The sequence below is a fragment of the Bos indicus genome, chromosome 19, assembly GCF_029378745.1.
Source record: "Bos indicus isolate NIAB-ARS_2022 breed Sahiwal x Tharparkar chromosome 19, NIAB-ARS_B.indTharparkar_mat_pri_1.0, whole genome shotgun sequence".
NCBI lineage: Eukaryota > Metazoa > Chordata > Mammalia > Artiodactyla > Bovidae > Bos > Bos indicus.
Genome location: NC_091778.1, coordinates 29,283,284 through 29,310,026, shown reverse-complemented (window position 1 = coordinate 29,310,026; position 26,743 = coordinate 29,283,284). Strand labels below are relative to the sequence as shown.

Here is a 26,743-nt window from a genome sequence, read left to right as displayed (position 1 = left end):
CAAAAATTAACATGTAGAATTTCCAAAACTTACCCTTTGTCAAAGAAAGACGTGTGCCCTGATCGAGAGAACTTCGTGCCATTGCTATTCATCACCCCACAGTTAACATTCCCTGAAATATAGGATTTTCGTGATGCTTGGTCCTTTGCAAAATTCCTGCAAGCTGCTAATTTGGATTCTAAAGCCTAAAAAGGAAGAAGGAATGATTAGGTTGTCAAAATAGTAGCTGCACATAAAAATCTGCATTTCAAACCATTTCTATTTCAAGACTCAAACTTTATTCTCTCAGTTGGTAATGATGGCTTTTTAAGCCATTATCAATTTCTAGTAGGAAGAGGGGATATTCACGCTGGCTCCCTTTCTAATGAACTCAGAATATTTATCCTTCGGTATTATTGAGGGATACAGATATAATTCTCACCTTACAACTAAAAGAAATGTGGCACAGTAGATAGAGATGGATCCCAGGTCCCTTGGCCCTAATCCACTGTTTTCCCTCTGACCTCTGGACTGTTAGTTGGCTGGTTGGGTGTGTGCATATGTTTTGGAAGCAAACGTTACAAAAAAACGCAGAAACATCAATTGAGGACTTTTTAAAGTGGCCAATTCTTTCTTTAGGGCTTCACGTTAGTTTCTAGTGTATCAGAATGGATAAGAGCATTTACAACGCCTCATGTGAAGTTAAATTCTATTCTGCTTCTGAGAGCACACTGTAAAACGTCTATACCCTCTGCCTATAATTAAATAATTCATTTGAAAGTGACGCCAGCCCTTTAGCATTTACCTCTAAACTGAGTGCCTGCTTAGCACCTGTCACCACAACACCTGGCCAGTGGCAGCCTCTACAAACCAACAGATGACACGAAGAGAAGTTTTTCATCAATTTCCATCACACACAAGTATCACCAACTCCCCCTTCCCACAACCATTTTGCCAAATCAAACCCCTCTCCTTGCAAAAAAAGAGAGAGAAGGAAGAGGATTATAATCCATGAGGGAAAAAAAGGGCAAAGAACACTCCAAAAAAAAAAAAAACACTCCAATCCTATTATCCTTGACACTAAGGGATTTGGAATGCACTGGTAAATTAAATCCACAGCTAACATACTTCACCCTGAGAACCCTCCTCCCATAATTTCAATAAGAGCTATTAAGAAACAGCGACAAAAACAGACTGAAACTTCCTTCTCTTCTCCTTTCCTAAAACAGCAGCACCATGACTCAGTAAAATACCAAAAGAAGGAAAAGAGGTTGGATAAGCTCTAAATAAGCATTTTTTCCACATCTTATTAAACAGATACATACACAGTAAAAATTGAGAGCCATTAATTTCCTATATTCAAAACATTCATTCATATATTAGATGAGGATCTATCATATAATAGGTACAAGTTGTATCTGAGGCATCAGTGAGACAACCTAATACAAGTACTGGGCCTGGCACTCAAAAACAATAGCCTAGAAATCAGATTTAAAACAATATCCACACCAAGTAGGAGATGAAATCATGGCTGTGAAGGAGATAATCAGAAAATTAAGGTCAGAACTACTCTGAGTAAAGTCAATACTGAAAGGGCAGGCAGATGAAAGGGCAACAAGATGACAGAGGAATGGGCAGGAAGACGCGAGGCAGACATGACACATCATCAGAAGAGCAGAGGAAAGTAGGCATTTCAAGAAAAAGTCAGTACTGAACATTTCAAGTAGAAGGAGGACAGAGCAGCATCCACTGGATTTGACAGCGCTGAGATCATCAATGAGCAATTTGAGCGGAGTGAGCAGGAAACAAGAGCCCAGACGAGGTTAGCTGGGGAGCAAGTATGCCGTCACAAATACTAACAATAAATACATCGGAAATGAGCTTTCAAAAGCTTGGCTGGGAAGGAAAGAGACAAACTGAAAGTTAAAAAGAGACCCAGGGTAGAAGGAAAGAATAACTGCTTTTATTTTTGCTTTTAAGGTTAAAAAAATTGTATAATGTGTAATATATAAATGTTAGATATATAAACATTAGATATAAAGTATGTATATCTAACATTTATATATCACACATTCAGTTCAGTTCACTTCAGTCACTCAATCGTGTCCAACTCTTTGCAACCCCATGAACCGCAGCACGCCAGGCCTCCCTGTCCATCACCAACTCCCAGAGTTTACTCCAACTCATGTCCATTGAGTCAGTGATGCCATCCAACCATCTCATCCTCTGTCGTCCCCTTCTCCCTCCTTCAATCTTTCCCAGCATCAGGGTCTTTTCCAGTGAGTCAGTTCTTTGCATTAGGTGGCCAAAGTATTGGAGCTTCAGACTCAGCATCAGTCCTTCCAATGAATATTCAGGATTGATTTCCTTTAGGATGGACTGGTTGGATCTCCTTGCAGTCCAAGGGACTCTCAAGAGTCTTCTCCAACACCACAGTTCAGAAGCATCAATTCTTCTGTGCTCAGCTTTCTTTATAGTCCAACTCTCACATCCATACATGACTACTGGAAAAACCATAGCCTTGACTAGACAGACCTTTGTTGGCAAAGTAATGTCTCTGCTTTTTACTATGCTGTCTAGGTTGGTCATAACTTTCCTTCCAAGGAGTAAGCGTCTTTTAATTTCATGGCTGCAGTCACCATCTGCAGTGATTTTGGAGCCCAAAAAAATAAAGTCAGCCACTGTTTCCAGCCAGCTTGTTCACGCTCCTCTTTCACTTTCATTAAGAGGCTTTTTAGTTCTTCTTCACTTTCTGCGTATCTGAGGTTATTGATATTTCTCCTGGCAATTTTGATTCCAGCTTGTGCTTCATCCAGCACATATTACACATTACACACAGGAAACAGAAATCAAATTGCCAACATCCGCTGGATCACAGGAAAAGCAAGAGAGTTCCAGAAAAACATCTACTTCTGCTTTATTGACTACACCAAAGCCTCCTGTGAAGAATATTTAAAGAGATGGGAGTACCAGATCACCTTACCTACCTGCTCAGAAATCTATATGCAGGCCAAGAAGTAACAGTTAAAACCGGACATGGAACAACAGACTGGTTCCAAATTGGCAAAGAACTACATCAAGGCTGTATATTGTCATCCAGCTTATTTAGCTTATATGCAGTGTACATCATGTGAAATGCCAGGCAGGATGAAGCACAACCTGGAATCAACATTGTCAGGAGAAATATCAATAACCTCAGATACCCAGATGACAACACCCTTATGGCCGAAAGCAAAGAGGAACTAAAGAGCCTCTTGATGAAAGTGAAAGAGGAGAGTGAAAAAGCTGGCTTAAAACTCAACATTTGAAAAAATAAGATCATAGCATCTGGGGCCATCACTTCATGGCAAATAGATGGGGAAACAGTGGAAACAATGACAGCTGAAGCTCCAATATTTTGGTCACCTGATGCGAAGAACTGACTCGCTGGAAAAGACCCCAACGCTGGGAAAGATTGAAGGCAGGAGAAGAGGACAACAGAGGATGAGATGGCTGGATGGCATCACTGACTCGATGGACATGAGTTTGAGCAAGCTCCAGGAGTTGGTGATGGACAGGGAGGCCTAGCGTGCTGCAGTCCATGGGCTCACAAAGAGTCGGACACCACTGAGCAACTGAACTGAACTGATATATATATTTATATTACATAATATGGTATACATAAACACTGCATATAAATATTAAAATATACAGGAAAAGGTTGAAGATACAGGAGATATAAAGATGACAAGGCAATGAGATGCAAAGCACAGAGGGACAAAATTAGCCGTGAGCAGGAATGTGATACTTTCACCACTGAGACACAAAGGAGGAACAGAGTAGTAAGAGGAGAGTACTAAAGGAAGGAAAGTGAAGAGAACACAGCGTAAGTAGACAGCCTTGATTTCTCAGTGGAAGAGGATGTCAGAGGGGGACGGGGCTTCCAGGTGAAGTCAGTGGCAAAACAGGACAAAGAAGCAGGGGATGACACATTCATAAAAGTATGCAGGGGCCGGTGGAAAATGGCAGAAATTCTAATGACACCTTAAAAGACAAACTGTCTGCTGAACGGGTAAACAATGCAAGGACTCCGAGTTCAACTTTCATGCACCATTTATGAATAAATTACTTGAGGTACTAAAGCAAAACAGGGAACAAAAGAAAGATGACAACAGAGGTCCAGGAATAAGTAGGCAGAACTAACCTACGAGTATAATGAAGAGAAATCCGAGGATGACAGCATGCTGCCACCCTAGAAGCACATCAGAGCACTCAGCAAACGGTGTGAATAAGAAGCCGGAAGATACAACTTACAGCAAAGAAAGTGTATGTTTCTTCTCTCCACAGTGAAAAAAAAAAAAGTAATCAGAAATGTTAAGAACCATGAACAAAAATATCTGATACACTGATACACAAGTTATATATGCATACAAACGCTAAGTGCAATTTTTTAAAATGAAAATGGCTTAATCTGTTGAAATGACAGGATTTCAAGAGCTTTTTTCTTTTTATTGTAATTTGGTAAAAACTGTTTTGCAGTGAAAATAATAAAAAGATGGCCAATTTTAAAAAATGTTAAAAAGGCATACATGTCAGCTATGACACACACACAGGAAAAAAAATCTATTAATAATATGCTTCTGAGTAAAATAACAGGTAAAGAATAAAATGCCCAAAGCATCTGTTGAGTACTATAAGTAAAATGGCCCTAGAGCCTAGCTCCTCCTCTATGATTCTGCAGGAAATAACACACAGGTGGGCATAATACTGTAGGTGCTGCTGACTAATTCTCAGCACTACTAATGGAGAGTCAAGAACGGACACTTTATTTAAATAGAGTTACAAAAATAACCAAGAAAAATTTAAAAATTAGGAGGAGTAGAGTTATCTTTTTTCTTAAAGTCGATAAGACACTGAAAAGCAAGTATATTATTTCAAATTATAGGTTATAACAAATAGGTTAAACTATTACAACACAGTTTTTACAACAAATAGGTCTAAAAAAAAGATTATGGTAGGAGTGAAGGAAGATTATTCTATGTGCTGTATGAATGATGTGTGCACGACTTGTTACAGCAACTTTAAAATGCAGTTATTGATGGTCAGAAAATAATTTTATGAGCCATAAAAGGTAAACATAGGATCTCATATCTTGGCCTCCCGTTTCTTCTTTATATAAAGTAGAATATAATTTCCGCTTTCTTCAGAGTCACACACACAAATAAGTGAAAGGGCAGTGGAGAACTGGAAGTTTCAGGGGTAGATTATTGATCACAGAAATAAGTCACTAAGGGAACCAGGAAACTAATACTAGAAATTCTAAGTTTATAGTGGCTTAAAAATCTACCAGGTTACATAAATGTTTCCAATGATCTTGATGCAAGAAAGAAGTCCAGTTGCTCGACTAATCCAACCTGCAGGTCTCCCCTATGACCAAAGAGACCAGGAGTCCAGAGTGACAGAGAAAGTAACCTATGGATCATAGATAAGTAGGAACCAAGTGAAAGAAAGCAAGAGATGACTTAAAAAAAAAAAAATCACAACAAACTACTACTCTCAGTAAGGTCAAAGAGTAGATATTATACAATGTAAAAAACTAAGTAGAAAACCAGGTTTAATATTCCAAAAGCCGAAATGTTCTGGAACCCAAGGTTAGAGCCAAGGAGATGGCACTGGAGTGGAGATGGCCAGGCAGCAATAAGGTGGTGACCAAAAGCAGAAAAGTCATGCCATGAGCCAATGCAAGAGTCCTCTGAAGAGAAAGCCAGGTGATAACCAGGAGGACAGCAGGCAAAGCACAGAACAGAATTAGAGGGAGGGATAAGACACACAGCAGGCCTTCAGAGAATGTGGGAGGAGTCAATGCTTTAGAGACACCCAGAGGGAGCATGACAAAGGCCCAGCAGGGACTTGGGAGTTCAGTACAGCGACCTCCTGCAGAGGCACTTGAAAGGCTGAGCCCAGAGGTGTTATCTGAACTAGTCTCAGGTGGTCAATGGATGCTCTTGCTTCTAAGCTTAATTACAGCCTTTACCTCACCCTCACTTCAAGGTAAGAAACAATTCAGTACCTTGGCAGCTGAAACACCTAGTGATAAATAATGAAATGCTTACCCCTACTTTCCGTAAGAGATCCCCCACGATGTTCAGTGCCGATATCCTAGCTGAAGGAGTCAGTGGACTGGTACCAAAACCATTTGGTATAGCTAGAGAAAGGTAAAAGGCGAGTGATTACTCTGGCAACTTCCTTTACATTTGGGTTTTGTTTCAGTTTACAAAGCAGTATACACTCAATGAAAAATCAATATAATATTGTAAACTGTGGATATAGTATAAAGTGGAGATATCACAAATACGTTTAACCATTTTCCAAAAGATATTTAGGTTATATCCAATTTTTCATTATTATAAACAATGCTAAATGGACATATAACCTTAAAATATCTAGACAAGTATTTCTAGAGAAAAGGTTCTTAAAAATAGAACTGCTGAGTCAGAGAACATGCCCAAGTTTTCACCTTAATATCCTACTAAAGTGCTCTCTAGGTTGTGTCAATATTAGCAGTCCATATGGTCCGATCAGATCAGATCAGACGCTCAGTCGTGTCTGACTCTTTGCGACCCCACAAATCGCAGCAAGCCAGGCCTCCCTGTCCATCACCAACTCCCAGAGTTCACTCAGACTCACATCCATCGAGTCAGTGATGCCATCCAGCTATCTCATCCTCTGTCGTCCCCTTCTCCTCCTGCCGCCAATCCCTCCCAGCATCAGAGTCTTTTCCAATGAGTCAACTCTTCGCATGAGGTGGCAGAAAGTACTGGAGTTTCAGCTTTAGCATCATTCCTTCCAAAGAAATCCCAGGGCTGATCTCCTTCAGAATGGACTGGTTGGATCACCTTGCAGTCCAAGGGACTCTCGAGAGTCTTCTCCAACACCACAGTTCAAAAGCATCAATTCTTCAGCACTCAGCCTTCCTCACAGTCCAACTCTCACATCCATACATATCCACTGGAAAAACCATAGCCTTGACTAGACAGACCTTTGTTGGCAAAGTAACGTCTCTGCTTTTGAATATGCTGTCTAGGTTGATCATAACTTTCCTTCCAAGGAGTAAGCGTCTTTTTTTTTTCATGGCTGCAGTCACCATCTGCAGTGATTTTGGAGCCCAGAAAAATAAAGTCTGACACTGTTTCTACTGTTTCCCCATCTATTTCCCATGAAGTGATGGGACCGGATGTCATGATCTTCATTTTCTGAATGTTGAGCTTTAAGCCAACTTTTTCACTCTCCACTTTTACTTTCATCAAGAGGCTTTTGAGTTCCTCTTCACTTTCTGCCATAAGGGTGGTGTCATCTGCATATCTGAAGTTATTGATATTTCTCCCGGCAATCTTGATTCTAGCTTGTGTTTCTTCCAGTCCAGGTTTCTCATGATGTATTCTGCATATAAGTTAAATAAGCAGGGTGACAATATACAGCCTTGATGTACTCCTTTCCCTATTTGGAACCAGTCTGTTGTTCCATGTCCAGTTCTAACTGTTGCTTCCTGACCTGCATACAGATTTCTCAAGAGGCAGGTCAGGTGCTCTGGTATTCCCATCTCTTTCAGAATTTTCCACAGTTTATTGTGATCCACACAGTCAAAGGCTTTGGCATAGTCAATAAAGCATAAATAGATGTTTTTCTGGAACTCTCTTGCTTTTTCCATGATCCAGCAGATGTTGGCAATTTGATCTCTGGTTCCTCTGCCTTTTCTAAAACCAGCTTGAACATCAGGAAATTCACGGTTCACGTATTGCTGAAGCCTGGCTTGGAGAATTTTGAGCATTACTTGACTAGCGTGTGAGATGAGTGCAACTGTGCGGTAGTTTGAGCATTCTTTGGCATTGCCTTTCTTTGGGACTGGAATGAAAACTGACCTTTTCCAGTCCTGTGGCCACTGCCGAGTTTTCCAAATTTGCTGGCATATTGAGTGCAGCACTTTCACAGCATCATCTTTCAGGATTTGGAATAGCTCAACTGGAATTCCATCACCTCCACTAGCTTTGTTCATAGTGATGCTTTATAAGGCCCACTTGACTTCACATTCCAGGATGTCTGGCTCTAGGTCAGTGATCACACCATCGTGATTATCTGGGTCATGAAGATCTTTTTTGTACAGTTCTTCTGTGTATTCTTGCCATCTCTTCTTACTATCTTCTGCTTCTGTTAGGTCCATACCATTTCTGTCCTTTATCGAGCCCATCTTTGCATGAAATGTTCCTTTGGTATCTCTGATTTTCTTGAAGAGATCTCTAGTCTTTCCCATTCTGTTGTTTTCCTCTATTTCTTTGCACTGATCGCTGAAGAAGGCTTTCTTATCTCTCCTTGCTATTCTTTGGAACTCTGTATTCAGATGTTTATATCCTTCCTTTTCTCCTTTGCTTTTCGCTTCTCTTCTTTTCACAGCTATTTGTAAGGCCTCCCCAGACAGCCATTTTGCTTTTTTGCATTTCTTTTCCATGGGGATGGTCTTGATCCCTGTCTCCTGTACAATGTCACGAACCTCATTCCATAGTTCATCAGGCACTCTATCTATCAGATCTAGGCCCTTAAATCTATTTCTCACCTCCACTGTATAATCATAAGGGATTTGGTTTAGGTCATATCTGAATGGTCTAGTGGTTTTCCCTACTTTCTTCAATTCAAGTCTGAATTTGGCAATAAGGAGTTCATGGTCTGAGCCACAGTCAGTTCCTGGTCTTGTTTTTGCTGACTGTATAGAGCTTCTCCATCTTTGGCTGCAAAGAATATAATCAATCTGATTTCGGTGTTGTCCATCTGGTGATGTCCATGTGTAGAGTCTTCTCTTGTGTTGTTGGAAGAGGGTGTTTGCTATGACCAGTGCATTTTCTTGGCAAAACTCTATTAGTCTTTGCCCTGCTTCATTCCGTATTCCAAGGCCAAATCTGCCTGTTACTCCAGGTGTTTCTTGAATTCCTACTTTTGCATTTCAGTCCCCTATAATGAAAAGGACATCTTTTTTGGGTGTTAGTTCTAAAAGGTCTTGTAGGTCTTCATAGAACCATTCAACTTCAGCTTCTTCAGCATTACTGGTTGGGGCATAGACTTGGATTACTGTGATACTGAATGGTTTGCCTTGGAAACGAACAGAGATCATTCTGTCGTTTTTGAGATTACATCCAAGTACTGCATTTCGGACTCTTTTGTTGACCATGATGGCCACTCCATTTCTTCTGAAGGATTCCTGCCCGCAGTAGTAGATATAATGGTCCGTATGGTAGTGCTCGCAATAATATCAGAGATCTTTTTTTTTTTTGCGTCCAACTTGTTAGTCACTTTAACTTTTGTCTCCTTAATCCAAGAGTCATTTAAATCTCTTTTTTTGGAAGTCATCTGTTTTATCTTCTGCACTTTTTCCTACTGGGTTGTATTTTCTTTCATCAGCCTGCAAGAGCGCTTGTAACCTTGCTGGGTACAGATATACATCCTTTCTCTTACATATATCTCCCAATGTGACATTTATTTATTTTTGGCCACACTATGCAGTACATGAAACTTCCCCAACCAGAGATTAAACCTGTACTTCTGCAGTGGAAGCACAGAGTCTCAGTCACTGGACCGCCACGGAAGTCCCAAAGGTCACAACTTTGTCTAACCACCCTCCTCCCTGCATCCTGAGTAATACATGGCACTTAACAGGTACCAAATGTGATACAAAGTGCTATACTTTCCTTGGCAGGGATTTCTGGATCTTGTTCCTATTCTACTCGAATTTTACATTTTCAGTATTATTAAATCTGTACTTTTATGGAAAGTTGTTTTAAATGTTTTTTGGAAACAGGCATTTTATCAATGAAATGCAATTACAGCCAGACCACTTCATAGAGATCAGCTCTTCAATCCTGCCACTGATTTCTCTAACCTTCGGCTTCTCACTGTCTGTGTGCCAACTTCCTTCCGATGGAACAGCAGCTTTTAGGCCAGCGAAAGTTTATGCCATCAGTTCCAATCTAAAAATGTGTCTCTCTGGACAAATATTCTTGCCTTAGGCTTGAAATATCTTCCTTCTGTGCCACAGCAAGCTCTGTGTCCTAGTGACACCCCCTTGAGGCTCCAGATAATTCCAATTAGTGCTTAGCTGAAGAATTTTCAGAACTTATCTGCATAATTCTAATTAGTAACATTAAAAAAAAAAAGATCTTAAATGCTAATTCTCATATGCCACTAATTCTAAGGTCCTCAAATATACAAGCAGCCATTCTGAAAAGTGACAGCTTCTGATGCCTGCTGTAATCTATATACTGCCTACTCTGTATTCTCAGCAGCAAACTCCACACATTCTGCTGCAATCAGCAACAAAATTACACAGAACTTTTACATACCTTACCTCACCTCACCCTCATAAAAAGACAAAAAAAGGGTGAATTATCTATTCAAGGGCTTCTGAGCACTTGAAGTATGGCCAACACAATTAGAAACTCAAGTTTAAAATTTTAATTCATTTAAATTAATAAAAATTTAAATAGTCACACTTGAGTGGCTACTGTATTGGGTAGCACAAATATGGAGATACGGAGGGCTAACTGTACTAACTGAAATTACTTCATATCATTCTGAAAGATAAAATCCTGTATTTTAAAACAGGGTAAGAAGAAAGTACAGTGTAGTGGAAGTAGCTGAAATATGATCTGCAAGCTGCAAAAACTAAATAAATCTCAAGAGTTTCAGGGTTCCATTCTTAACATTCTATCTAGTGGCTACTTAATCCTTTTTTTTGCTTTATCTGGATTTTAAAAAACACCTTGACTGATGGCAAAAGGAATATTTTTATACACTATTCACCTATGAATAGTATCTCACCTGTGAATATGGCAGCTACTGAGGCATGTCATAGAATGGACATGCCCATCCAAGCCAACTTAGATGAGCCTGAATGGTAACTCAATGAGTCTCTGCACTTTTCATGTATAAAGGCTTCTAGTCTCCCATGATATGTTCAGTGGCAGGGGCCAGAAATAAAACTGCATTTAAATATGATCCCCAAACTTGTAACAAAGTGGCATGAACACAAAAAAGTACACACAATAGAAAAAAATTCAGTGTTAATAATAGTTGACTTTAAGCACTAAGATTGCAGATAATTTTATTTTCTTTTTCTCTTGTTTATATTTTTATATTTTTCTACATGAACACGTGTTACTGCTATAATCAAAACAAATTTCCTTAAGATCTTCAACTTTTTAAAATTTCAATTTTCTGTGGGAGAGGGAGAGGGTGGGGAGATTTGGGAGAATGGCATTGAAACATGTATAATATCATGTATGAAATGAGTCGCCAGTCCAGGTTCGATGCACGATACTGGATGCTTGGGGCTGGTGCACTGGGACGACCCAGAGGGAGGGTATGGGGAGGGAGGAGGGAGGAGGGTTCAGGATGGGGAATACAGGTATACCTGTGGCGGATTCATTTCAATATTTGGCAAAACTAATACAATATTGTAAAGTTTAAAAATAAAATAAAATTTTAAAAAATAATAATAATAAAATTTAAAAATAAATAAATAAAATTTCAATTTATTAAGCTGTTCTTATCTCAAATGTAGCTCTCACTTCACTGGTTCCTATGTATGAGTGAGTGGTCTAGGAGAACAATTCCTTCTGTTTCACAAAGAGCTACACTAAACCAACCTTTAAACTAAAAAGACTGCTTAAACCTTAGCAACCCCTGCTTCATCAGCAAAGCCTCTTAGTTGATAATCAGCCATAGGTTCAGAAAGAAAAGACATTACAAACCTTTCGGTGAAGGAAAATTGTTCTCTGTTCCTTTGCCAACAGGGGTAGCTGGCAAAGAAAGTGATGCTTGGACAGCAGAATCCATCTTTTCGCAGTCCAGCGTTGGAGAACTAGGAGCTGATTTTCTAGTTACTTCCTGTTGTCTTTCCCGAACAGCTAGTTCTTGCCTTAAATCTGTAAAATGTTGCAAAGGTAGCAATATTCACTAGAGGGAGCAAATACATCAAGGAAAGTTACATCTGAGATGCCATCAAGACATTCTTCCTAAATTACTTCTCAAAAATGATTTTCATATTTAATAATTTTTACTTCCAAGGGAATAAAAATGACAACCCTATTGTCTAAATGGTCATTTAGAATTTTAAAATTCTATAACAATTATTCTGCCTTTATGCAAAAATAAGGCAGAGTCTGAAGCAGAACTCACAGTGAACAGATACAACACAAATATAAATATTCTTTACCAACTTATTTGCATTTATTTTGAAATGATGATGTAGTTTGGGGATTATTACAAGATCAATGAAGAGCAATTTTGTCATTTTTAATGGGTTGACATTCTTTTACTCATTTTCCTATGAAATATTTTGTTTTAGAAAGGAAGTAGTCAAAATAGTTGCAAACTGCTTTCTGGTTTTCAAATATTGAATTTTTAACCCAAAATTAATGTTCTCTTTTCCTGTAATGCAACTGACCAATATCAAGAATACTTGCTAACTGTATGATTCCACATATATAAGGCATCTAAAATGTAGCAGTTCTCCCTTATCTGAGGAGGGTATGTTCCAAGACCCCCAGCGGATAATGCACTGAACGAGACAGCAAAAAACATCACCCTGTTACTCAGAATGGTGCACAATTTAAAAGTTAGGAATCGCTTATTTCTGGAATTTTCCACTTAATATTTGCAGACTGCAGCTGACCATGGGTTACTGAAACCGTGGAAAGCAAAACCACAGATAAGGGGGGACTACTGTAGTCACACATAACAACAGAAAGTAGAACTGCGGTTGTCAGGGCTCGGGAAGGGAGAAATGGGGATTTGTTGTCCAATAGGCAAAGAGTTTCAATACTACAAGACGAAAAAACTCTAGAGCTCTACAAAACAATGTGAATATAGTTAACATTACTGACTTGTACCCTTAAAAATCATTAAGATGATAAATTTTATGTTACTTTTAACCATAATTGTAAATTTTAGAATAAAGTTATTATTTTATACATTATATAAATTATGAGAAGTTCTTCAAATGAATAAAGCTCCCCCCCCCCCAAAAAAAGGAAGTCATTAAAAAAGTTTTTGTTGGCTGCACAGTTTGTGGGATCTTAGTTCCCTGACCTGGGATTAAACCTAGGCCCCTAGCAGTGAGACCTGAGTCCTAACCACTGGACTGCCAGAGAATTCCTGAAAAAAGAATTTTTAAAAGACCCAATAAACAGATAAAAAGTTTTCACAAGTACCAACCAAAAAACTACAAATTAAAAGCAAGGTGATATTAGACAAGAAGTTTGAGATGGACATGTACACACTGCTATATTTAAAAAGGATAATCAACAATAACCTACTGTAGAGTACATGGAACTTCGCTCAGTGTTATGTGGCAGCCTGGATGGGAGGCGGGTTTGGGGGAAAACGGATATATGTATTGTATGGCTGAGTCCCTTTGCTGTTCATCTGAAACTATCACATTGTTATTTAGCTAAACCTCAGTCCAAAATAAAAAGTTTAAAACAATAAGTAAAATTTTAAAAACTTTAAAAAAACAAACCAAACAGTGTGATATTGGGAATTCCCTGGTAGTCCAGTTGTTAGGATTCCTCACTTTCACCATCAAGGGCTGGGGTTCAATCCCTGGCTGGGGAACTAAGACCACACAACCAAAAATTTTTTTTAATTTCATTCCATTTTCCCAGCCAGTAATCATGTGGGAAATATTTGGACAAGTCTAATGCTAAAAAAAAAATAATAAATAAATAAATAAAAACAATATAATATCAATTTTCAAACAGATTTTTAAATAATTTTTAAATTTATTTTTATTATTCACAATACTAGTAAAGTGTGAGGACGACTGAGAGGACTCTCAATCACTACCAAAGTAAAGGTACCAATTTATCTAAAAAGTAATTTAGGAGCATCTGTTACAACCATTAAAGACACTTATATTCTTTGCTATTTCTAAGAATCTAGTCTAAGAAAATCAAAGATACCCCCAAATATTATGTACAAGGACTCTATTTACAGCACTATGTATAGCAAAAATGTAACTTCCAATAACAAAGGACCTATTAAGGAGTAAAAAAAAAAAAAAAAAAAACATGGTTCAATTATATAAAGGAAAAAAACAAACAGGTATGCTTATGTATAGCTATAGGAAGACTGGAAAGACACCAAACTCTTGGTGAATTCTCTCAAGATAAAGAGATTAACAGTGACTTTCAGTTTCTTCTTTATAATGCATAAAAGAAAAAAAGAGGGAGGGAAGGAAAATTTTTAAAGAAAAGTATATATTCACTCTATGTATTATACACATGTATACTGCAATATACACCAAAGAATTGATGCTTTTGAACTGTGGTGTTAGAGAAGACTCTTGAGAGTCCTATGGACAGCAAGGAGATTCAACCAGTCCATCCTAAAGGAAATCAGTCCTGAATATTCACTGGAATGTTAGCTCCAATACTTTGGCCACCTGATGCAAAGAACTGACTCACTGGAAAAGACCCTGATGCTGGGAAAGACTGAAGGCAGGAGAAGGGGACGACAGAGGATGAGAAGGTTAGATGGCATCACCGACTCAATGGACATGAGTTTGAGTAAGCTACAGGAGTTGGTGATGGACAGGGACGCCTGGAGTGCTGCAATCCATGGCGCTGCGAGGAGGTGGATACGACTGAGCTGAACTGATACTGCAATATGCATACATATATAATGCTATTACGTGCCTAACACAAAATTATTTAGGTACAAGAAAAAGGAAAAAATCCAAATAAACCAAGCAGTATCTGCACAGTGATGATGATTAAGACTTTGGGAAACAGACCAGGTCTGAATCCCAACTGACAAGCTAGAAGACCTTGGACAAAACCCAAAGTTACTGTGCCTTGGTTTTCTAACCTATAAAATGGGTATAATAATACCTACCTCCTAGAGTTGATGATACAGCTATTAAGTTAACAGACTAAAAGTATGTGGCACAGTGTCTGACCAAAGCATACAAATGAACAGCTTTAAAAAGTTGATCCTGAAGCAAGCTTAGCACTCTGGCTTAGGGACAGTAAGTAATAAATATTTTTTAAGTTATAAATTTTACCTCTTGCTTCATCCTTTAACCTCTGCACAGAGACCAACAAAGATTCCTTTTCATCAAGTTCACTTTCTAAAAATGCATTTCGTTCAATGGCTTGATTTAGCCTTTGTTCAAAGTCTTCCAGTGAAACTATTGTTGCCCTAAAAAAAAAAAATTAGAGTCTAAGAATTAAACAAATAATGTGCAACTAGCTACTACAAAAGGAAACAGTTTATCTCATGCTATTTCCTGACCTAGAAAGCCTGGCCCAGCTGAAAGAAAATGATCTCACCCCTTCTGATCTCTGGTGCATTTACTGTCTCTATTATCATTTGGCCATTCAATCTATTCTTTTCTTTTATATTCCTATCTAAATTCCTTCAAGTTTCTTAAAGACAGGCTACTTATTATACAAGTTATATCTCCCCACTGGATTTTAAACATGTTTCAATGAAGTTTACACATTTTCAGGAAGAAAACTGTTCAGTGGTTTCAGAGTATATAAGAATGTGTAAAAATGTACTAAGAATTTGTTTAAAACACAGTCTCAGGTCCCCATCCACATACTTTCTCCCTATCAACCCTTTTCTTCTTCCTGCATTTCTCATTTATTCAGCAAACACTGACAGGTACCTACTATGTGCCCTCTATCCACTATGTGCTATCTGCTACAGAATTAAAATTTCCTAACCTCAAGTTAGAACTCTCAATGCCATGTCCAATTTTCCCAAGTCCTGTCAACTGTCTCTCAGCTCCAATCTTTTGCCCCAGGCTTAATTCTTCACCCATTCCTGATGGCTCAGACAATAAAGAATTTGCCTGTAATGCAGAAGACCCAGGTTCGTTCCCTGGGTTGGGAAGATCCCTGGAGAAGGGAACGGCTACCCACTCCGGTATTCTTGCCTGGAGAATTCCATGGACAGAGGAGCCTGGTGGGCAATAGTCCATGGGGTCGCAGAGTCAGACACAACTGAGCTACTAACAAACCAAAACATCATCTAGGTTACTTCAAAATGGTCTTCACATCTTCTCCTCCCTACTTCTAATTTCTCAAATCTTTCAAATCACAACCTGATAACACTCCTTTGTTTAAAAAACTATGAGTGCCCCTTTGCTTACAGAATGACTTTCAAACATAGCCAAGCACAAGGTTCTCTGCAACCTGGCCCCAAACACCTTCCAGTCTTATCTTGTTCAGCCAAACTGTCTTTAAGCACTTCAGCTGAAGTAAAATATTAACACCTCATGCCCTCTTCCTGCCTCTCTGCCTTCGAATCTCTCTCTTCATCAGTTAACATCTACTCCTTGCAGACCCAGCTTCCCCAGTTACTAAGGGTAGTTGAGCGGCTCCCTTCTCTATTCCCTGGAGCAGCTTGTACATTCTTTGTACTAATACCAGTGCTATCACATGGACTGTCCATATCTATCATACCCAAGGGCAATGGCAAGCTTATCTTTGTATCCTCAACTCTAGCATCATGCCAAGCATTTCAGAGTTACTCAAATATTAAGGAAAGAAATCTCAGGCAATGACTGTAAAGTAATACAAATTACATTTGGGATGGTTAAGAAATAATGATAGATATATGAAATCTTGGCAAAGTAATGGCAAGTTCCTATAGGCTGTTCAGCAAAATCATAATAGAAGCATTATTTCAAGAAAATTCAGTGGTAAGTATTAAAACAGAAGAGAAAAGGAGTGAAAACTTCAAGACAGATCAGTTAGGAAGTAACTGCAGGATTCAGGTATACAACATGAGGACCTTCAAAAAGTGTCGCAGTATTGAGAACACAGAGGGAAGACGGAGGAATGAATGAGACCTTTTAAAGAAAAACCAACAGGATCCACAATGGTACATGAAAGAAGGAAAAAGGGAAAGAAAAGCCTGGAAGGGCATTATCTAGGGAGATAAAGATCTGGGGCAAGTTTCAATGTGAGGACTTACAGGTGACTTGAAATACCAAAAGGAATTGTTCTGGGACTAAGATTTAGGTAACTGGTTAAATCTAAAACGACTTTTTAATCACAGATTGCCAACTTTGGTTATTCTAACAATATGCACATCATTCACTTACCTTTTTGCTCGCTCCAGGTCATCATTGGCCTGTTCCAGCTCTCTTACATACTTATGTAACTGCTCCTTAATGGCCCGAGTCTGACTTAAATCATCTTCTAATACTGAGACCTGCTTGTAGCTCTGTGCATATTGATGTTCTAGCTTCTCCTGAAGGAGTGGGTATATAGGAAGGAAAGAACGCATCATTAGCATATAGTTTTCTTTAATAAAGGAAGTAACCCAAATAAGAGGCAGGCTGTGGAAGGATCCAAAAAAATTCACCCACAATCTGATAGTACTCTTTTCTCCTTTTTAAAATGTTAAAATGACACATTCATTTCCAGTGCTTTAATTCATATAATATTAGTCAATCACTTCTCTTAAAGAAATCTAAAAATGATCTCTCTGAAAAGAGGTAAAATAGTAAAATTGTTGCCTTAAAAACCTCTGGGTTCTCAGGCTGAATGCAGCCCAGAGTAAACACAAAGCAGGTGAGTGACAGAGTTCAAATTTCTTACACCTTGCCTGCCCAACCTCACCTTCTCTAAACCTACCCCTGCCCAGACACAGGAACACCCCAAACATTTGGCTTAGGCATGTGATGAACAACAGCAAGAGAGGTTAACCTTTCTACTCCTGAAAATTTCTTGTTAGAAGGGAATTTTTAAAAATTAAACTCCAAAACTAAAGTGACCATAAACCATAATGAAATAAAAGTATGTGTCATACAAAGATAATTTTAAAGTACTACAGAATGAGGCACTCTATCATAACAAATAATCAGGCAGCCTTTTTTTTCCAGGCAGCTTTTGAAAATTATAGAACTACAACATAATATTATAGAGCTAGGAACATTATAGCTAAAAAAATTGACAGCTACAGAGTTTTGAAGTGAATTTCTGAATTCTAAAACACCTCTCCCTTGGTTCCATGAAAACAGTTTATGTCAAAAATTCACTTTAGGCCTTTTTACATTTTTATGTTGCCTGCTGCTCTTAAGCTCTACCTGTAAGAATGTATTTCTCACTTTAACAAAACCCAGCCAAAGAGACACCAGCTTATACTGCCACAATTACCTTCAATGCTTCTACTTCATACTTCAGTCTTTGGTTATCAGCTTGCAAGTCTCTATTTCTCTGTTCAGCCTGTACTAATTGTGCCTCCAACTCTGCCTCTAATTCTCTGCTTCCTTCCTGGAATTCAACTAGCTCATCCCGAGCTTCCTGGAAGCTAATCAGAAACAAAGTGGGAGAGATCAGTTATAGCAGAAACCGTAAGGATCATTCTGAAGATGATTATATATAATTCAAAAATTTTCACCTGAGTGTTATGCTACCATAAAATATACTAAACAATAAAGGCAATCTATTTTGCATCTCTTACTCTATATATTCAGGGTTTAATGAAGTAAGTTATAAGCCGTAGAAGGATTCACGTTTTATACACTCACCCCTTTCTTATTTAACATATCAACAAAGAAGCACATATGACTATCCACAAATCAGTTTTAACATTTAGATGTGTTTTTTCCAATATAATTGGTTTCCTCTGTAATTCTATTTAATTTTATGCATTAAAAATGTTATTCTGAGAAGGGTTCCGTGGATTTTCCCAGCCTGAGAAGGTATCTATGACACAAAAAAAGGACTATCAAGTCTTGCCATAGACACACCTTCCATATAACTAGCATGATACAATAACTGGCTTCAGCAATAATGAAATAGCAATAAAAGGTTTAATAAGTCTTAGTAAACTGCTAACCAAAGTAGGAAGATATATATATACTTTAAAAAGATTTCATTTTAAAAAGAAATTTCAGTTTTACTACTTAAAAGGCTACCTAAAAGTTCTCTCAAGTAACTGAAATAATTGAGATTTTCTAAAATACTCCGTATACCCCGAAGCTCTTGTCCCTCCCTCAAAGCTTTGTTGGCTCCAGACACTGATAACACCTGCCCAAAGAGAGTCTGCCCTATGGAGTCCCAGAGAGCTTATTAGAATCTCCAAAAGACCAAAAAGATGAGACAGAATCAGTGCACACCCAGCAAGCCAAAGATAGCCAAGAGCAATAATAAGCTTTCTAAAAGGAGGTAAGCTACCAGAAGAAATCATAAATGACACTGTCTTCTTACTATTTTAATAATTCAAGTAATGTAAGCTTTTATGGCACTTTATCTTAAATACAAGCAATGTTATTTTGTTATGACTATTTCTAGAATCCCAATCCTATACTGGAAACTCTAAATTTAGCTTTGTTAAAACAAACAAAAGAAAAAAGAGCAAAAAGTTAGAGATTATGTATTCCAAAGCCCTCTTCTATTTCTAGGATGCTTTCTGGCATTACCTTTGTTTATACTTCAAGGAAAGTTCCTTCCAATAAGCAGTTTCCTCCTTTAAACTTGAAAAATCTGGTATATCTTCACCATCCATGATCAAGAAAGCCTGAGAAATGTTAAAGAGGAAAATAAATTGAGAACATAGGAATCTTAGTAAAAGGATAAAGCCTGGGACAACACTCAATCCGCAGCATTCTGGAGGGAGTCAAACATGAAAGACTCTGAGGGGTTAACACTCTACTACAATAAACTCAGTCACATAAATCACTTGGCTGCCCCACTTGCAGGGACCACCAACATCATGGACAGGCTCAGGAGAGGAGATGAACAAGGTCACAGAAGCCAGGTGAAGCACTTTTGGTGACAGCACTAGGTTTTGGGGTTGGCCCCACAGATCTGCCTGCAGCTGGTTTACTGCTAACTGATCTTCTGGGAATCAGGTGACAGAAAACAAGTTTATTATCAGAGCTGCTATTACCTGCATATCCTTCTCTGTTGTATTGATACAACTGCTTCAAACACCTGCTTGAAACATTTTATGCCAGGTGACCTTGCCAGAAGATCAAGCACATTCCCAATAATTTAAATCACTACATTTCTAAAAGTCCCAAGCTTCCTCCATTAAAGTCCACTAATCCTCAAATTTCAATATTGTTTCATCTCGGTTCTTCTTCCAACGCATTCAGAGTGGGTGAAAAAGTATTTGTTTAGTTATTAACCTTGCATTTGGACTGACTACCTAAAATTCCCAATTGATTGTCAGGCCCAATAGAATACCACAGACGCTGGGCTTGTCCCAGATTAACGCCGAAGTGATTCAGTCTTACTTCCTCTACTTTATATTCCAGCAATACTGTTCAAAACTGTCCTAATGCACCATTCTGCTTCGGTCTAGATATTTTTCCTACTTGGAATGGCTCTCCTTCCTTGTGCATTTGGAAAGCTATTTATCCTTTAAAAGCCAGCTGTCATCTTTTCCAGAAAGCATTTCCTGTCCTCACCAATACAGCACCAAAATCTCCCAGCATCTTGGATACCTCTATGCATAAGATTACATGAATACACTTAACACATAGTAATACACTTGCTTACAACTCTGTGTCCCCTGTTAGGCTGGTATTATTCTTACTGATTTCAACTCCAGCACACTGCCTGTACTATAGCTGATACTCAATATTTATTAAATTAAACCAAAATTGATTCAACCTAATCCAAAATGGGTAGTGAGAATTCAAGGCCAGCTTTAAAAGTAAATTAATACAACTTGGGAGTTGTAGAGAATGTAGAATTCATCCAGCACAACCCACTACTCATCAATGTTTAGAAAAGACACAGACAAGAGTACATATACAACTTCAACTTGAGGAGGTATACAAAAGAAAAGAATGGCTTTTAATTGAATAAAATTAAAATATAACTATATACATTCAGTGTAATGCCTTTGCAGCCTAGGAAATGGCAACCCACTCCAGTGTTCTTGCCTGGAGAATCCCAGGGATAGGGGAGCCTGGTGGGCTGCCATCTATGGGGTCGCACAGAGTCGGACACGACTGAAGTGACTTAGCAGCAGCAGCAATTTTTTCAAACTGATTTTAGTTAAGTCTTTCCTGACCACATTGTCCATTACTACTTTTGGCATGTTGGTCAATATCCCAATTAACAAATAAAAGACCCTGATGCTGGGAAAGGTCTTGAGGGCAGGAGAAAGAGGCAACAGACAATGAGATGGTTGGACGGCATCACCGATTCAATGGACATGAGTTCGCGCAAACTCCGGGAGACGGTGAACGACAAGGAAGCCTGGCGTGCTGCAGTCCATGGGGTCGCAAAGAGTTTCTGTGAAGGCAGGACCTGTGTTTTACTTATAAATCCCTTCTGCATTACCAGAAACATGAAACACAGTAGAAATTTGATATCTGAATCTGACTTACAATCTTTTTAAATTATTCCCTCTTTGCTCCCAAAGTACTGCTTTCCTTTATTAATATTGAAATTTCTATTTCAGAAATGTGAGGGTAGTTTATTCCTACCTCACAACACACCACCATGTATTATACCAGGATTATAAAAACCTACCATTCTCAGCTAGACAAAATTATCAGTCTGAGGCATGCCAAGCCGCATTCACAGCCACTTATAAAGCCTCCATATAAGCTCCACATCACAGAATAGGGAGCTGATGGAGCTTACTGGGGAGAGCCTTAGAGATACCCTGCACACTAGCTACCTAAAATAATCAGTGTCTAGCCCTTAATTCTTTTTTTTTTTTTTTAATCTTCGTTTGGGTCTTAATTGCAGCCTGCAGGATCTTCAATCTTAGTTGCAGCATGTGAGAGCCGGTTCCCAACCCAGGGATGGACATTCCTGGGCCCCCTGCACTGGGAATGCAGAGTGCAGAGTATTAGCCACTGGACCAACAGGGAAGTTCCCCAGCTCTAAATTCTTAAATATATATGGACAACCAAGAACCACCAAACAAATGAGAAAAGCCAGTAGCATAAGTAAGAAAATCCAAGGACCTATGGAACCTAGAGGAAACATAATTCAGGAAAGGAGAGAACTACTTTTTTCTCATAAAACACCTCAGGAGGGTTAGAGGAGTGTATAGACAGCTACAAAAGAAGAGAGAAAACCAAGAACTGGATGGCACAGGGTGCAAGAAACAGTGGCTCCAACCCAGGACTGCAAAGAAGAAACCACCCAAGATGAAGCCTAGTCCATTGCGCCCAGAGAGTCACTCAGCCCAGACGTCTTCTTAGCTTTATGTTCACTTGACAGCCATCTCAGTCCCTTAAATATTTTTGTTGTCATGCTTTGGACTTTCTCCGGGTTACATATATGCCTTTCTGAAGGCGAGGAACTGATGCTACTTCGGCATATCAACATTTTATTCATGGGTAGGATTCTTTAAAGTTTCCAGCACTCCCTCTGTTAGCATGCGCATTTGATTCTGGTGACCATGTGGAAGTGTCCTTATGGAAGTCCCTAATGCATTGGAGAAGGAAATGGCAACCCACTCCAGTGTTCTTGCCTGGAGAATCCCAGGGATGGGGGAGCCTGGTGGGCTGCCATCTCTGGGGTCGCACAGAGTCGGACACGACTGAAGTGACTTAGCAGTAGCAGTAGCAGTAAGGACTACTAGATGCCTTCCTTGGCATCTAACACTTGAGTGTGTCAGTAGCTCAGTCGTTTCTTGACTCTTTTCGACCCCATGAATTGGGGCCCTCCAGGCTCCTCCATCCATGGGATTTTCCAGGCAAGAATACTGGAGTGGGTTGCCATGCCCTTCTCCAAGGGATCGTCCCGACCCAGGGATCATCCTGACCCAGGAATCGAACGCGGATCTCCTGCATTGCAGGCAGACTCTTTACCGTATGAGCCACCAGGGAAGCCCATCTAGTGTTTACTTGAACATATTTGAATGTGGAGCCAACCCTTCTACAAATATGGTTAGAGTTGTTTTTATCTATAAATGTTATCATTCACATGCCCAGTTTCAGACTTTTCTGTATGAGGCTTTTAGCTGTTGACCCATTTATACAGTATCAGAAGACCTACGGCAATTACTATTCTGAAGACTGTTAAGAATGGTTCCCTGAGCAATCTCACTGTTTACACCTGTGGGTAAACTATAAGGTATCCATTTGTTCCTGGTTTTCTGGTTCTCAAATAGGGCCATATTAATACAACTATCAAATTTTTCCATCAGTGTTCCCTGGCAACTCAGGTTTTAAATAGCCCTTCCTGTAAAATTTCTTGAGCATCTAGTTCTATTTCTCATACCCTCCTTGTCTAACTACTTAGCTCAAAGTCAAATGACTCTAGCAGAATTATTTTAATGTGTTTTTATTTCACAAAGGCTTATGCTTTTTTTTTTTTTTTTTGCTGAATCTTATGCGAACTGAATGTTGACTAAATTTTTTCTAATTAACAGGCTACTTTTAGAACTCGCTTATTGGTCCTTCTAACAATCTAGGCCAGAAGCCTTTTACTAAAGGACCAGCTTTTCCAGAAAAAGCCAATTAAAAACACTTAAGAGGGTAACAGGTGGTAGGAGTAGCTCAGTCTGGGCTTTTAACTGGACTTGCAGTTAGGAGACCAGACTCTGGAGCCAAACTGCCCAGATTTCAATCAGAGTCCTCTACTCAGGACCTTGAGCAAGTTACTTAACCACTCAATGACCCATTCCCTCACCTGTAAAATGGGGATAATAATTAAAATAGGGTTGTAAAGAAGATTAAGGGAGTTAATATTTGCAAGTACTAAGTACAGAGTCTGGTACACAGTAAACACAGCATAAATTCATTAAATTATTCTTAAAAACTGGTCATTCAGTTGCAGGCCTGTGAAGTATAACCACAATGCTTCAGAATTTAAAACAAATGATTCCTTAAAATTAAACAAACCTCCAGAAGTTCTGTGCATATTTCAGTTACACCACCATTACTGAAAACATCTCTAAAATCTCTTTTGGAACAGCCATGAAGAGCCAGATTAAGAAATAAACAGAAAACCCTTTCTTTGTGGTCACATCTCATTTCTACTGCTTCCTAATTGGTATTACCCAGCTTTATCACTCTAATTTTATTCATCAGACTTATCCTTTCCAAAAATTGGGTTTTTCACAAATAAAAATTTGCCACCACTGCAGACATTCAACAGGCCTTCTCAGGGTGTATAAAGACAATCTGTTCATTTTGCTTCAAGTTAGAGCAGGAAGATGTGTTGTTTGAAACTATGTAACTGGAGATATTAGGCCACAGAAAATTAGCCAATACAGAAAACTGCACTGCTACCAAAAAAAATGCTTTAATGACACATCTGTAATCTCCTGAAGCTGAAATGAAGGTAGATAACTACATACTCTTCCCCACTACCCAAATCTTCCCTCAATATCCTGTCTCACAGGGATGGAGTGTGAATCCCAAAATGATGACAACTTTTACATGGGGTGTACTGTGTGTGACCTTCAGATCCCTAGCAACTGTGCATAAAACTGCCTGTCTTAAATGCTATATTTACAAAGAAACTATTCTTTGCACAATGCTAAGAAAATCCATTTCATATGATATTGCCTCCTTGTTAATAGTTATAGAATCAACTAGTGAGACTGGAAGAGTTATTCTGGAACTTACCACAGATAACCAATACTTTTTTACCAAAATTCTTCTACTCTCAAAGGTGACAATTACAGAATTTTAAACTCTTAAGTCAGTCATAAATATGGCCCTCCTTTTGGTCCTGACTATCAAACTTCTTTTTCTACCTCATGAAGTGGTCAGAAACTTATGTCAGAAGCAATTTTAAGCTTCAGTGACCAAATTTATCCCAGCATGACTTAAGATGCAAATAAAAATAAGCTTTGGAGATGTCATGAAAGCAAGCTCTTAAGATTTTACTGAGGTTTCTACTTAAGTGTTCCTCATCCAATTTCAGTTTAATTTAAAAAGCCAAAACAAAACTAAAAAACAAATGCTTCCTAAGATTTCTATCTGGGCCAGGTCAAATTGCAACTAGGACTAGCCAAAGGTTTTTTGTTGTTGCTGTTCCTTCTGATCTTTTAAACTTTAATAAAGATTCAGAAGAGGTATCTTAGTTCCCCTTGATTCTTTTCAACACATGATCTAATGCTGCTTTACTTCACCAACTTCATGATTTAGCAAAGCCAGTGCCCTATTTGATAAACCGATAAAAAGCAACACAACTCATCCGACAAAATAATTAGCCAGCAACCATGAACAAGTTTCAGCGTAGAATTTCTCTTATAATTGAGTAGCAGTTCTTATCCTAGGTGGGTCTGCTCAAAAATATTTGAATAAATCTACTAGCTTCTGGTATATTTTTAGCAAGCCAGATTTTCTACTTTGCTTTCTACCTGAGACAGGTAGAAAAATCCCACTAAAAGAAACCAGAACTCCAAGCCAGGAATCGTAAATCCTGAACCACATGAAGCCCCTCACGGGTTGGGAGAGTCCACAGTAGAAATCACTTAAGCCCCCACCCGACCTGTTCTCAATTCCCCCATCCGTCAAATGAGAACCAATATGAGAACCAGGCACAACCACTAAAACTAGGTGACGAGATTACAAAAGAGCAAGAGTGTTCTGTGAAGGCGCTACAGAAACGTAATGAAATTATCAGCACTGAAAGAATCCTCAATTCCTCAGCAAACTTAAGATTACTTTGTTGCTTACCAATGCGGGGGGGAAAAAAGAGGTGACCACAAGCAGTCCGAACCCGTTTGGTGACACGTTTCTGAACTCCAGAAGTGTCCGCAGTTTAAGGCGGACAGTCAGAAAGCCAGCGGAGCCAAAGGTGGGCAACTTCTGCCCTCGACCCCCCGCGGAAAAGAGGCGAGGAGAGTTCAAAATCCAACCCGGCTCCGAACCACCTTCCCTGATGAAGGGATGGGGGAGGGGGGCGGGCTGGGCTCGCCGCTGCCACCTTCAACGGAGCCGCTCCTTGCGCCACCAGAGTCCGGGCCCACGGTGCCACGTCCCGGCCTCCGTCCCCGCCACCTCTCACCCCTCCCCCGGACGCGGGCACATCCTCCCGAGACCGCCCGGCTCGCTTCCTTCCAGGCGCCCCCGGTGGGCCACACCTCGGACCAGGGCGTGGAAGGGGCAGTTAAAGCGGTTGGAACAGTTACCCCCGGACTGGCCGCCCCGGAACCCAGGCCCGGCCCGGCCCCGGACACAGCCTCCGGGCTGGCAGGCTCCCCAGGGACAGGCCTAAGGCGTAGCCGGCTTGGCCCGGCGCCCTCCGGAGCGGCCCCGCACCGCAGACTCACCTCCAATGTGTCAAAAGCGCATGTTCGCCGCCGCTCGACCGACGTCTCCGCTCTGCTGGCCAGGCCAGGCCCGCCCAGACGTTCAGCTCCGCTCCCCTCCGCAGCCCTGAGCTCCACTCCGCGTACCTCCGCGCCCGGCTCCTCCCCGACACGTCAGGGGCTGCCTGGGTGTCCGAGGCCATTCTGTGACGCACGGGGGCGGGGTTCTGAGCATGCGCGCGAGCGTGAGGGCGGCCTGGGCGGGGCTGTCGGGAGAATGGCGTCACAGGGGGCCGGGCCAGGCCCGACGGGCTGACGTTAAACAGGCGGCGGCCGTCTGCGCAGGTGAGTTTGCGACCTTCGCGGTATCCTGGAAAGGCTCTGAGTTCGGGAAAGTGGCATCACCGTGGGTGACAACCTGCTTCCCCATCTTCAGCCACTAACCGAGTCCCGCAAGTGACTGTTTCAGTGTTCCAATATATAATAAGATTTCACCTCCGCGTCACCTCCACCACGCAGTAGAATACCAGGCGTATCC

The 26,743-nt window shown here is 39.9% G+C and overlaps 1 protein-coding gene across 6 annotated transcripts in view; it reads right to left on the bottom strand.

Moving 5' to 3' along the window:
- NDEL1 (nudE neurodevelopment protein 1 like 1) overlaps positions 1-26,743 on the bottom strand; it is a 51,025-nt gene that overhangs the window by 8,730 nt on the left and 15,552 nt on the right. Inside the window, exons 1-9 of one of the 6 annotated variants that reach the window (XM_070773082.1) lie at positions 26,227-26,416; positions 19,445-19,542; positions 18,177-18,330; positions 17,120-17,268; positions 15,068-15,204; positions 11,754-11,927; positions 6,072-6,163; positions 785-842; positions 29-185 (exon numbers count right to left, since the gene is read on the bottom strand). In XM_070773082.1, the coding sequence (XP_070629183.1) occupies positions 804-842; positions 6,072-6,163; positions 11,754-11,927; positions 15,068-15,204; positions 17,120-17,268; positions 18,177-18,330; positions 19,445-19,530 (831 nt within the window). In that variant the 5' untranslated portion in view covers positions 19,531-19,542; positions 26,227-26,416 and the 3' untranslated portion in view covers positions 29-185; positions 785-803. Of the gene's footprint in view, positions 1-28; positions 186-784; positions 843-6,071; positions 6,164-11,753; positions 11,928-15,067; positions 15,205-17,119; positions 17,269-18,176; positions 18,331-19,444; positions 19,543-25,630; positions 25,999-26,226; positions 26,417-26,743 lie in introns of those variants that run through there. The other 5 variants (XM_019981078.2, XM_019981074.2, XM_019981076.2 and 2 more) reach the window with 5 other exon arrangements.